This window comes from Corythoichthys intestinalis, chromosome 17 (assembly GCF_030265065.1).
Source record: "Corythoichthys intestinalis isolate RoL2023-P3 chromosome 17, ASM3026506v1, whole genome shotgun sequence".
Lineage (NCBI taxonomy): Eukaryota > Metazoa > Chordata > Actinopteri > Syngnathiformes > Syngnathidae > Corythoichthys > Corythoichthys intestinalis.
This window is the reverse complement of record NC_080411.1, coordinates 5,198,302-5,211,873: the sequence shown is the minus strand read 5'-3', so window position 1 is coordinate 5,211,873 and position 13,572 is coordinate 5,198,302. Positions and strand designations below refer to the sequence as shown.

The 13,572-nt window shown below is 38.2% G+C and overlaps 1 protein-coding gene across 3 annotated transcripts in view; it reads right to left on the bottom strand.

Annotated features, from left to right (window-relative positions):
• Nucleotides 1-2,009: 2,009 nt before the first annotated feature.
• The window catches only part of rapgef1b (Rap guanine nucleotide exchange factor (GEF) 1b), a 123,147-nt gene continuing 111,584 nt past the window's right edge, over nucleotides 2,010-13,572 (bottom strand). For 2 of the 3 annotated variants that reach the window (XM_057818247.1, XM_057818246.1), the window contains one exon: nucleotides 2,010-8,690. In XM_057818247.1, the coding sequence (XP_057674230.1) occupies nucleotides 8,540-8,690 (151 nt within the window). In that variant the 3' untranslated portion in view covers nucleotides 2,010-8,539. The remainder of the gene's footprint in view (nucleotides 8,691-13,572) is intronic. The other variant, XM_057818248.1, reaches the window with a different exon arrangement.

Below are 13,572 nucleotides of genomic sequence, written 5' to 3'. Positions count from 1 at the left end.
TTGAAACACTCATGACATTTGGCTCTTCTCTGTCGTATTTTCTTCGTTCTGAATCTTCCCCCCTCAATGGGCTGAATTCTAAATCAGATGAAATCCTGACTAGGGGTGTGACAAAATATCGAAATGGTGATATATTGTGATTCTTTGTATCCCAAAAGGTTATCGATATGCGCCTGCAAAGAATCGAGATATCGTTTTAAAAAGGTGTCAAAAAAAAAAAAGGAACTAACAAGTTGTTATCAAAATCTTCCACCATAATACAACCCCTAGCAAAAAGTATGGTCGGAGCCTTGCTGTAAACCTTTTTTTTTTTCAATTTCCACCACAGGTTTTCAATAGGGTTGGGATCTTGGCTATTTACAGGCCATGACATTGACTGGATGAATCTTTCTCCAAGGAATGCTTTAACAGTTTTAGCTCTGTGGCATGATGCATTGTCATCTTGGAAAATGACAAACGTATTTTTTATTGAAGGGATAACAAAGCTGTCTAAAATTTCAATGTAAACTTGTGCATTTATTGAAGATTTAACAACAGCCATCTCCCCAGTGCCTTTGCCTGACATGCAGCCCCATATCATCTAGGACTGAGGGAATTTTGATGTCTTCTTCAGGCAATCATCTTTGTAAATCTCACTGGAACGGCACCAAACAAAAGTTCCAGCATCATCACCTTGTCAAGAGTCAAGAATCTACATTGGACAAGGTGTCAAGAGTCAAGAATCTGCATTGGACGAGGTGATGATGCTGGAACTTTTGCTTGGTGCTGTTCCAGTGAGACCCTAAATGGCTCAAAATTACCTAAGCCGTTTGAAGTTACCTAAGTCGTTCATTCGCTGCCACCCTCCCAGTTCAAATGCATTGGACGTCTACTAGTGATAAACTGATTCCAATTCACAGTAGAAGCTTGTTTTTCTGTTAATTCGTTGTTTGTCGAATATCCTAGAATGATTTCCTGACCAATGTATCGATAATCGTTGTATCGCCATATCGTCAGATCATCGTTATCGTGAGCTTTGTATCGCGTATCGTATCGTGAGGTACCAAGAGGTTCCCACTCCTAATCGAAAGCTTGTCACAGATCTATAAAAAAAAAAACAAACAAAAAAAACCGATTTATTATGTGTGTTTGTGGCCCATGTGATGGCTTCATTGGCATACAGGCTCTGCTGAAGCCTATTTTCCAACAGCTTTTAAGTGCGTGTGACAGTGTAAAAAAAAAAAAAATCTTAAATAGCATTATTATGTGAATTAGAATCATATTTTGAGACGATTTGACTGTATACAACAATTTGGCAAACCGCAGATGACGAGAAATTAGTCTTGTGCTATTAAATACTAGAGATGTGTTTTGATTGTTATTTCTTTGTTTGTTTCTCATGATTCCATTTTTATCCGAGTTTGTTCGACACGATAAAATGTCTGAGTGAGTGCTTGTCCAAGACTGGTGATTGCATACTTTTTGCTAGGGGATGTATTATGGTGGAAGATTTTGATAACAACTTGTTGGTTCCTTTTTTTTTTTTTTTTAAACGATACGATTTGCGATACAAAGCTCACGATAACGATGATCTATATATGGCGAAACAACGATTATCGATACATTGGTCAGGAAATCATTCTAGGATATTCTCCCAAAAAATTAACAGAAAAACAAGTTTCTAGTGTGAATTGGAATGAGGTTATCACTAGTAGACGTCCAATCATTTGAACTGGGAGAGTGGCATTCGCTGCCATCCCTCCCACTTCAAACGGATTGAACGTCTATGGCTGTTAGTGGCAGTCAATGCCAAGCAATTAGGTAATTTTGGGCCATTTAAGGTCTCACTGGAACAGCACCAAACAAAAGTTCCAGCATCATCACCTTTTCAAGAATCTGCATTGGACCAGGTGTCAAGCGTCAAGAATCTGCATTGGACAAGGTGATGATGCTAGAACTTTTGTTTGGTGCCGTTCCAGTGAGATTTACAAAGATGATTGCCTGAAGAAGACATCAAAATTCCCTCCGTAAACAGTGACACCTTATTAAAACAGTATTTCGATTCTTGGCAGGAGCATATCGAGAACCTTTTGGGATACAAAGTATCACGATATATCACCATTTCGATGTTTTGTCACACGCCTACTTTCGATTCAATATTTTCCTTGTAAAATGAAAGCGCATTTGTGGCTTTGATTGAAGTATATCACGTAGATGTATAGAAACAGTTGTTTTTATTGAGGGCACAGTGTGACAAGTTGCTTCCAACTGGTCTCCCAAAGACAAAAGGAAAATGATTTACACTTTGGAATGACAAATGACTTCACTCATTCACCCTAACCCCAAATATGACAAGATTGTTTTTTTTGTGTATGTATATATATATAATTTTTTTTTTTACATATGACCACAGCACACCATGACATAACAGTTCACAGCATCTTCAGTCATTTTGCTTCCCGTCTTTTTCTTTGCTCTTTGTCTTTCTCCTCCAGGTTTTTGACTGCCAAGCTCTTTTCCAAAACAAAAAGAGCGGCGTGTGGGACTCGCGCATTTCATAAACGTGTGGGATTTTTACAGAAGCAAACCCCTTCAACGCAGAATTTGGCAATTAATGGCCAAACTATTTTTAGGTGAGGAGCGCTTGACTATAGCCACCAATTCGTTGGCAAATGCTATGTAAAAAGTGTATATAAATATATATACTGTATACTTGTATACACCACTGACGAAAAATTGGCCTTTGGGGTGATATTTTTGGATGAACCTAAAATGCATAACTAATTTGCCAACCACGAGTGCGTTCACACATTCCATGTGTTTGAGTTAACTAACTTGTGGCAAATACAGTGGTATCAAAAAGTATCTGAACGATTTGGAATTTCTCACATTTCTGCATAAAATCACCATCAAATGTGATCTAATTTTTGTCAAGATCACACAGATGAAAAAACAGTGACTGCTTTAACTAAAACCACCCAAACATTTAAAGGTTTTCATATTTTAACTAGAAACTGCAATTTCTGGAGAAATTTCCCTGGGTCTTTCCTGTGTGGAGATACAGATTTGATCAGCTGACTTCCTGTTGATTTGGGGACGTTTGGGGGGAATGGCCTATTCATATCAGGTCATTTGGGAACATTTGGGGGGTGTGGCTTAGTCATATCAGGTCATTTGGGAACATTTAGGGGCGTGGCTTAGTCATCAGGTCATTTGGGAACGTTTGGGAGGCGTGGCTTAGTCATATCAGGACGTTTGGGGCGTGGCCTAGTCATATATGGTCACTTGTGGACATTTAGGGGGCGTGGCCTAGTCATAGCAGGTCGTTTGGGGACCTTTGGGGGGCATGGCCTAGTCATATCAGGCTGTTTGGGGGGCGTGGTCTGGTCATAGCAGGTCATTTGGGGGCGTGGTCTAGTCATCAGGTCATTTGGGAACGTTTGGGGGCGCGGCCTGGCCACACCAGGTCGTTTGGGGACATTTGGGGGGCGTGGCCCAGTCATATATGGTCACTTGTGGACATTTAGGGGGCGTGGCCTAGTCATAGCAGGTCGTTTGGGGACCTTTGGGGGGCATGGCCTAGTCATATCAGGCCGTTTGGGGACATTTGGGAGGCGTGGCCTAGTCATATGAGGTCATTTAGGGACATTTGGGGGCGCGGCCTAGTCATATCAGGACGTTTGGGGACATTTGGGGGGCGTGGCCTACTCATATATGGTCACTTGTGGACATTTGGGGTGTGACCTAGTCATATCAGGTCGTTTGGGGACATTTGGGGGCGTGGCCTAGTCATATCAGGTCATTTGGGAACTTTTGGTGGGCGTGGCCTAGTCATATCAGCTCATTTGGGAACATTTAGGGGGCGTAGCCTGGTCATATATGGTCATTTTGAGGATAGCATGCAAACAATGACAGAAGGGGGAAAAATAAGTAAGTTAACCCTCTGCCTAAGGAGACTTAAAGAGCAATTGAAACCAATTTTTACCAAACATTTTAAGTTCGGTGTTGTCCAGTCTCTGATGAGTGGTTTAATCAACCACTCATGAGTGGTTTAATCAACCACTCATCAGTGACTGGGCACACGCCTAATACATGTTTCCTCTTTCATCCTAACCCAGACATACCCAATGATGTTCATGTCTGGTGACTGGGCTGAGATTGAAGTATGCGATGGATAATATCTGCAGAAATCAATGGCACCACCAGGGGGTGGCCACAGACCCCCTATAGATTTTTTTGGCCACCCTAGTGCTGCAGCACCCCCTGGTGTTAAACCGAGGCTTATTGGACCTTTTAATTTTCAAATGTGTTCATGTGTCATTGCCGTCTAGCTGCAGGGAATTGCATTACTTTTTCCAATACAAAAACTCCAACACACACTGTAATAGAACGCTGTGTTTGTAGTAGCCAGTAGTAGTACGTAAACTATCCAGCATGTATGAAGAAAATGCGCAATCATGACAAATTTGGACCAAAACGGCTCTTCTTGAATGGGAAAAACTCAAAAAGCTGTGAGTGACTTCCAGCGCCGCTGCAGTATAATGTCAGATTGTAGTAGCTGTGGATTTTAAAATGTTATGTATTGTTATGGACTATGCACATTAAATAAATATAGCACAATACACCAAAGTATATAAGTAGGCTTGTCCTTAAGTCTTTCTGATAGTTTTCTACTGGCCTTTTACTGCAACAACATAATAAAAACCTGAAATTATGACTTTTAGTTTTGGTGTGCCACCCCAAGATTTTAAGTGGCCCTGTCTGGCCACCCCTATGAACAATTTCTGGAAGCGCCACTAGGTTTAAAGCTGCCCTGCCCACTATAAAACACACACCTGGTAGGAATTGATGAGAAGCATTGTCTGATGTGCATCATAACGCGTTCAAAAGAGCTGTCTAAAGACCTGCGATCAAGGATTGTTGATTTGTATAAAGCTGGGAAAGGATACAAAACCCATCTCTAAAAGTCTGGATGTTCATCAAGTTCAGCGCAGAATACTCAGAGAGGTAAAAAGGAACCCTAGAATGTCTGCTAAAGACTTACAGAAATCACTGGCACAGTCCAATATCTATGTGCACACATCAACTAATTGCAAAACTACGCCCAAGAATGGGGTTCATGGTAGGACTCCACCAAGGAAGCAGCTGCTGTCTTAAAAAAAAACAAAAAAAAACATTGTTGCTTGTTTAATGTTTGCAAAAAGGCACTTGGACACTCCACAGAAGTTTTGGCAAAATATTTTGTGGACTGATGAAACCAAAGTTGAATTGTTTGGGAGTAACACACAATGTTATGTGTGCAGGAAAAATGGAATAGCTCACCTCATCCCTGTAGCGTCATGATTTGGGGCTGTTTTGCTTCCTCGGGGCCTGGACAACTTGCAATCATTAATGGAAAAATGAATTCAAAACTTTACCAGGATGTTTTGCAGGAAAGTCTGAGGCCGTCTGTCAGACAGTTGAAGCTGAAAAGAGGATGGATGCTGCAACAATACAAACTTCTGAATAGTTTCAAGAAGAACAAAATGTAGGTTCTGGAGTGGCCAAGTCAAAGTCCAGACTTGAACCCCATTGAGATGCTGTGGCATGACTTAAAGACAGTGATTCATGTCAGACATCCCAGGAATCTGACTGAACTACAGCAGTTTGGTAGAGAAAAATGGGCCAAGATTAGTCCTGGTTGATGTGCCAGACTGATCTGAAGCTACACGAAGCGTCTGGTTATTCGAAGTTATTCCTGCCAAAAGGGGGGGGGGCCACAAAATATTAAATGTAATGGTTTATTTACTATTTTTCCCACTTTTGTCATTGTTTGCATACTGTTCTAATTAAAATATGAAAACCTATAAATGTTTGGGTGGTTTTAGTTAAAGCAGACAGTTTTTTCATCTGTGTGATTTTGACAAAGATCAAATCAAATCGATTTTATGCAGAAATGTCAGAAATTCCAAAAGGTTCAGATACGTTTTCATACCACTGTAAGTTCACTTATTCTCCAACTTTGAGTTAACTCATTCACCATTAACATTCTTTTTGTGAGTTAAAACGACACTTGGTAACTTTTCAGTTTTGGTCGATTTTAGCGATGCCGGTGAACAAAAGCTTGCCTGAAGGAAGACTGCATTTCCCATGAGGACCAGTGTACACCCGCATAGTGTCGTAAACTCATGCTGGTCGCCTGCAGATGGATTAAACAACATTTCTGTTTCCAGGGGCTGTGTGAACGATAATTAAGATGGTAATGAATCCAGTTGTGGCTAAACAATAGCATATGACGGTTAGCAACCATGTGGCTAACCCACATACCGGAACACCCAAACTCGTCTGAGCGCTGACACGCCAGGGAGTGAAAGCCAGGCCAATGTTTATTCTGTATATCCTGATAGCTATCCTTTTTTCCTCCTCAGACAGAACTTTTTGTTGCTCTGCCATCTCTGCATCTAGCAATCAGTATGGCGTGTTATTTTGTATCTGTGTGTGATTTGTCTGATAGCTTTTATGATGGTAAAGCATTCAGCATAAAGTATAATCCAACAGTGAAGCCTACAATATGACTGTTTAATGGCCACAGCTTTTTATCTGTATGTGCTTGCTTTATTCCGTGTCATTACTGCCATCATAAAATCTTAAATGTTTCATTGACTTTAGAGCAATATAGCTTTAATGTGTGTCTGTGTGGGGGGTGCATGTGCGCGTGAATGTATTTAAAAAATGCTCTGGAAAAAAAAAAACCCTGAAACTTTGAAGTAAACACTTGTGTTGAGTAATTCAAGCTGTAAGTCATTTGAGTTACAATGACATGTTTTTACAGTCTTCGTATTGATTTTTATAACGTTGTACATTGTTCAAGTCATACAAGCTGTTATAAATGTTCATACTTGAATTCTTATTGTGTACAAGAAACGTTTATTATCTGGGTCTTTGAAAAAAGACCCAGATAGTGTTATTCTGTTTCTTAAAAAAGGGATTTCTTCTGCGCGCCGCACAGCCCGAACCGTTTGACACCGTTCAAATATGGATATGACCGAAATTTTCCCACGACGCAGGGAATTTTTCGAACTACCCCAAGAAATTTTACGTTCGCCCGTAAACGCCGATTTTTCACAAATTTTTTTGGGGAAAAAAAAAATTCAAAATGTATCTAGTCTTACAATTTTTGACCAAATCACATAATTTGGACAGAAAAAATTCCGCGACAATGAGGGGCATAAAAGTTGTACACAGAATTTGGAAAAAATTTACGTTTCCCTGGAAATTTGCCAAAAACTTTCCCATTTATTTTTAACGGGAAATTTCCCCATTCATTTCTAATGGGAAAAATTTCCATTCACTTCCAATGGAATTTACATTGCATTGATGCCACTGACTGCCATGTATGTCGAATCTATTGATGCGAATGCACTTGGATTCCATTGACGCCTATGTAACTCGATGCCATTGACGGCTATGGACGTCCAAAATATTTCCTATTCATTTTCAATGGGGGGAAAAAAAAGCAATGTCCCCAAATCAACAGGAAATGACCAGTTATCAATAGGACGTGTCTCCCAAACGTCCCCCATTCCATTGATGCTTATGAAGGGTACTGCCATTGACGGCCATGGACGTCCAAATTTCCCATTCATTTCCAATGGCATTTACTTTGTTTAATACCATTCACGGGCATGTTTGTCCATTCTATTGACAGCCCTGGACGGGGCTAAGATCTGTATAGCCACACAGCAAAGACCCAGAGTAACTTCTCCAGAAATTGCAGTTTCTAGTATACTTAAATTTTTAGACTATTTAGACTCAAATTAAATAAAAGTCCGCTTGGGCGAGTTTATCGTCATTTATCGTTATTGAGGTAAATCTGCTCAATTTACCGTGATACGTACTTAAGGCCATATCGCCCAGCCCTAATACCCTGGTAGCCTCCATTTCTTTTTCCTCCTCGGACAAACGTAGACGTCAGATCCATCAGGAGTGGAAGGGGTTGGTGGTGAATGAGTTCATTTCTCAAGTTTTGAAAATCCAACCGGTGAATGTTTCCCTTAAACACGAGTTGGTAAAGCCGGCGGCTGAGGCTGTTTAAAGCCATACACACTCAGTCACAGGTACTACAGTAGAACACGACCCCAAAATAATACTGGAAGGTATATAAAGTATGTAGTGCATTTTAGGTTCATCCTGAAATTTGGCACTAATCTGAACTGCTTCAGTTCCATAGACGGTGAAAGAACTACAGAGCAGATAGAGCAGCCAATGAGTTCACCTTCTGCGATTAGTGTATGACAAAAAAACCCTGTATGTGGCTTTCTTGAAAGAGTAATGGGCCTTCGCACCTTAGCGTCCCACACTCGGCGTTTAAAAAAAAGACCAGACTTGCGTTTATTTCCGCCGCCGCTCCCAGCTCGGCACGGCTTTTCGTAAACCTCGCCGGCGCTTGTATCAATTGTTCACAAGCGACCGATCTCCCGGCCAAATAAAAAAACGTCCGTCCGGGTCTGTTAAAGTGGAATCAGTGTGACCGAAGCACAGTTGTAAGGTCAGGTCTTTAGGAGAGAGGGGGCAGCACCACTTAAGTCTTCTCATCCCGCTCGGTCTTGCGTCGACCGATGTTTCGCGGCTTGATTTTTAGCGACAGCTCCCAAAGCGCCTCCTCGGCTAGGTGGTCGCTGAAGTCGTTGAAGAAGGAGACAATGTCGTCGTTGCGTTTCAGCTCGTAGTGCCTGCAAACGTAAACAATCAAATTAAAATCGATTAATTTTGCCAGCTCTAAGCATCAAGTTTTGCCCGGACTACTTTTAAAGAGCATAGTTAGTATTACTGTTTGCATAATACTGCTATTATTGTCCACAGGAGGCATTAAAAAAAAAAAAAAAAACTGAACATTTTGAGGGGTTGAAATTGAAAAAATATTCAGAAAAGACTGAGTTATCACACTTTAAAGGAAAAACCATATTTTGGACAAAATCACAAGAATTTAGTATGATTCAATCAACTGCCTTTGTGTAAAAACTGGGCATGCATAAAAAATTCTGTTGTTATTACTTATTGACTTATTCAAGCCTCTAACTATGTCATATGGAATATTCAAATTAGACTTTTTTTTTTTTATATATATATACAGCATAGTTAGTATTGCTGTTAGCATAATACTGCTATTATTGTCCACAGGGGACATAAAAAAAAAAAAAGAAAACTATATATGTGTGGATAGGTCTGATGCTACTTATCATTTTGAGGGGCTGAAATTGAAAAAATATTCAGAAATGACTGAGTTATCACACTTTAACCCTTTAACACCGAACGTGTCGGCAGCGACGCGTTTACGCATGTCGTCTTTGAAGCTTCGTCACGCTGTAATTACGTCACCCATGTGCCGCTGGTTGGTCTCATTTGAAAGTACGGAAGTTGCTGTCCACACCAGTTTTTATTTGAAGTCAATCGACCAAGAAAAACGGGACATAATGTCATTTGAGTTTTCCAGTTTTATTGCACTCATAAATATGCGTTAAAACGCTGCATGGACCATGTATCTATCTCCACATTTCCATCATTTCTTGTCCTTTTTCAAAACCGAAAGCAGCACAAAAGAATACATATCCCAAGAGCCGTTGTGATGTCAAGAAGGACGAACCGAATGCGGACATTTTTTTTATAAATTTCCGAGCGAGGCGACAACTAAGGAAAAAGAGACATGCGAGGCAAGCAACGGCCGGTTGGTTTGAGCGAGCAACTTTGAAACCTGCAGAATGAAGCTAAAACTACATTTAGCGCAAGCTAATGCATTATTTCATTAACTCAAGGAAGAAGATGAGCCGTATTTGTCGTTGTTTTCCTGGGATGAGTCGGCGTCTCGGCGAGTAGAAGTGACAGGCTGACAGCAGCGCGCAAAGTCCGCAAACGGCGAAAGAGTAGGCTGTGTGACGTTGTGTGTGACGCAGCTCCGTGACCTGTTCATGCAGAAGCTTTATTGAATTCGCAAAAAAAAAAAAACTTTATTGGGTCGTATGCCAGGAAAATTTGAATTGAACTGAACTACTTGTCAATATTTTTTGAAAATACTTTTTTTCAATGTTATATATATTTTTACTTCACTATAATCTTTCCAATTTTTATAAAGATGAGTGTTCGAGAAGCTTGATCGCATGTACATTTTTACTTTAGATAAGGTGATGGGTATAATACCTAACTTCACAAAGAGATATCCTCCAAGCCCATTTTGTGTTAGATGATATATATTATTTTTTTCTCACTATTTTGCACTGTATATAACCTGTTTTGACCATAGTATGTGTAAAGGCCAAAAACCGCCTACGACCCTACTTGCTGTTTGTGTTGAATTGTCACACAAAAAACTATTCAATCTCATTTTTTTCTATTGAATGTTTATCCTAACAAGTAGAATAAATATTATCAAGCTTCAAAACGGTTGGTCGAGCATGTTTGGTTGGTTCAATGGAACATTAACATTACAAATTTTGAAAAAATATTTTGGGATTTTTTTTTTTGGTCTTTTTGGGTCCAAAATGTGGATTATAATTGGTCAGTGAAGAAAACAACAGTTTGGACATGAAGTTCAAGGTGTCCTTAAAAAGGGACCCAACTTGGCCATTGTGAACAATTTTTTCTTTGAAATATAGAGGCAACATCAAATGCATGCAAATTCGGCCAAAATAGGCTTAGGTGTTAAAGGGTTAAAGGAAAAAACATTTTGGACAAAATCACAAGAATTTAGTATGGTTCAGACAACTGCCATTGTGTAAAAACTGGGGATGCATAAAAAATTCTGTTGTTATGACTTACTGACTTATTCAAGCCTCTAACTATGTCGTATGAAATATTCAAATTAGACTTTTGTTTTTTATATATGTACAGCATAGTTAGTATGGCTGTTAGCATAATACTGCTATTATTGTCCACAGGGGACATAAAAAAGGTCTGATGCTACTGAACATTTTGAGGGGTTGAAATTGAAAGAATATTCAGAAATGACTGAGTTATCACACTTTAAAGGAAAAAAAATATTTTGGACAAAATCACAAGAATTTAGTATGATTCAGAAAACTGCCATTGTGTAAAAACTGGGCATGCATAAAAAAATTCTGTTGTTATGACTTACTGACTTATTCAAGCCTCTAACTGTGTCATATGAAATAGTCAAATTGGACTTTTGTTTTATATATATATTAGGGCTGTCAAAATTATCGCGTTAACGGGCGTTAATTAATTTTTTAAATTAATCACGTTAAAATATTTGACGCAATTAACGCAGATGCCCCGCTCAGACACATTTAAATGACGGTGTAGTGAAACGCTCACTTGTTAATTGTGTTTTATGGAGTTCTGCCGCCCTCTGCTGGCGCTTGGGTGCAACTGATTTTATAGGCTTCAGTACCAATGAGCATTGTGTAAGTAATTATTGACATCAACAATGGCAGGCTACTAGTTTATTTTTTGATTGAAAATTTTACAAATTTTATTAGAACGAAAACATTAAGAGGGGTTTTAATATAAAATTTCTATAACTTGTACTAACATTTTTCTTTTAAAAACTACAAGTCTTTCTATCAATGGATCGCTTTAACAGAATGTTAATAATGTCAATGCCATCTTGTTGATTCATTGTTATAATAAACAAATACAGTCCTTATGTACCGTATGTTGAATGAATATACCCACCTTGTGTCTTATCTTTCCATTCCAACAACAATTTACAGAAATATATGGCATATTTTATAGATGGTTTGAATTACGATTAATTAATTTTTAAGCTGTAATTAACTCGATTAAAAATTTTAATCGTTTGACAGCCGTAATATATATATATATATATATATATATATATATATATATATACATATTATATATACATATATATATATATATATATATATATATATATACATATTATATATACAGCATAGTTAGTTTTGCTATTAGAATAATGCTACTATTATTGTCCACAGGAGGCATTAATAAAAAAAAAATTTTTTAAAAGAAAACTATATATGTGTGGATAGGTCTGATGCTACTGAACATTTTGAGGGGTTGAAATTGAAAAAATATTTAGAAATGACTGAGTTATCACACTTCAAAGGAAAAGCCATAATTTGGACAAATTCACAAGAATTTAGTCAAAATAAAATTTGCACCCATGGGTTAATTAATGCGGGACAACACGCTGACGTCACGTACATAGAGGAAGAAGCGATAAAAAGAAGAAAAAAACTTACAGTAGCCGACAGCCGCTACAAACTACTCCAACGTTGCTAAAAACTACGCCCGCATGATGCTACGGTAGTAGCAGGTAGCGTCTCATAGATATCACATCTAAGTAGAACTAGATGCGAAATGACAGACTGGGCGGCATTAGTAAACAGCCGCCATCTTAAAGCAGTAGATTCTCAGTGCTGGTAAATAAGTTGTCGCTAGCTTTCACTCGCTCACGTAACGTTAGCCCTGTGGAGGGCTAGGTTTCTATGGAGGTAGATTTGTGTCTTTGTTATTCAATCAAAAAAAGTCGCTTCAATCAAAATATACACTCACCAGCCACTTTATTAGGTACACCTGTCCAACTGCTCTTTAATACTTAATTTCTAATCATTTAGGCATGTAGACATGGTTTAACCCTATATTGCCAAATGTATCACATTTGATGAGTGCAAGTCAATACATGCATCTGCAGGTTCCATGAGAAAAAAAAAATGGATTTAGCTAGGGTTAAAGATATAAGAGCGCTTATTGCACATATTCATTTTGACATTTCTTTTAACAAATTAAAAAAAAACTAGGACCTTATTTTTCAAATTTTGGGATTCTCTGATAATTGCTTTATGTTGCAGGTCTTTAAGGGTTAAATGTAGGGCTGCAGCTATCGAATATTTTAGTAATCGAGTAATCGACTGAAAATTCCATCGATTAATCGAGTAATCGGATAAAACAAATATATTTTCAGGTGAAGAGCAATTATAGATATACATGAGAAAACAAGACATTGTATCATTTTCAGTCAATCAATGTCTTTATTTTTTTATGTATATTGTTGAAAACAGCCAACAATTGGATCTCAGATGTAACTAGAATGAAAAAAAAAAAGACTAATTCACTGCTTTCACTCAAAAAACCTTTAGATCTTATTTTTAAAAAGTATATACATATATATATATATATATATATTTATATATATATATATATATTTATTTATAAACACCTAAAAATGCCTTTACGCTTGATAACACACATCACTTAAAAGTTAGGATTTTTTCCCACGTTTTTCAATTGAATTTCTATTTGTGTCAAGCCATTTTTAAGTTCTAGTTAAGTTTTAAGTTAGTCTAAACTCTAAGTCCTGATAGGATTTTGAGTTTTTGCACTGTTCAAAATAAATGTATGATACAGGCTGTATTGGAGCACATTAGGGACTAGTGCTACTTGGTGTTTTATCCAGCAATGACTACTGAGCTAAAATTGATAGTTAGCATTATTGAGTTTTTATTTGACACCCTCATCACTCCACAACGCTATGTTATGTTAAAGCCTGTATGTAAGACACTTTAGCCACGCATCGAAAGTGGTCTTAATTAATTTAAACCTAGCCCTCCGCAG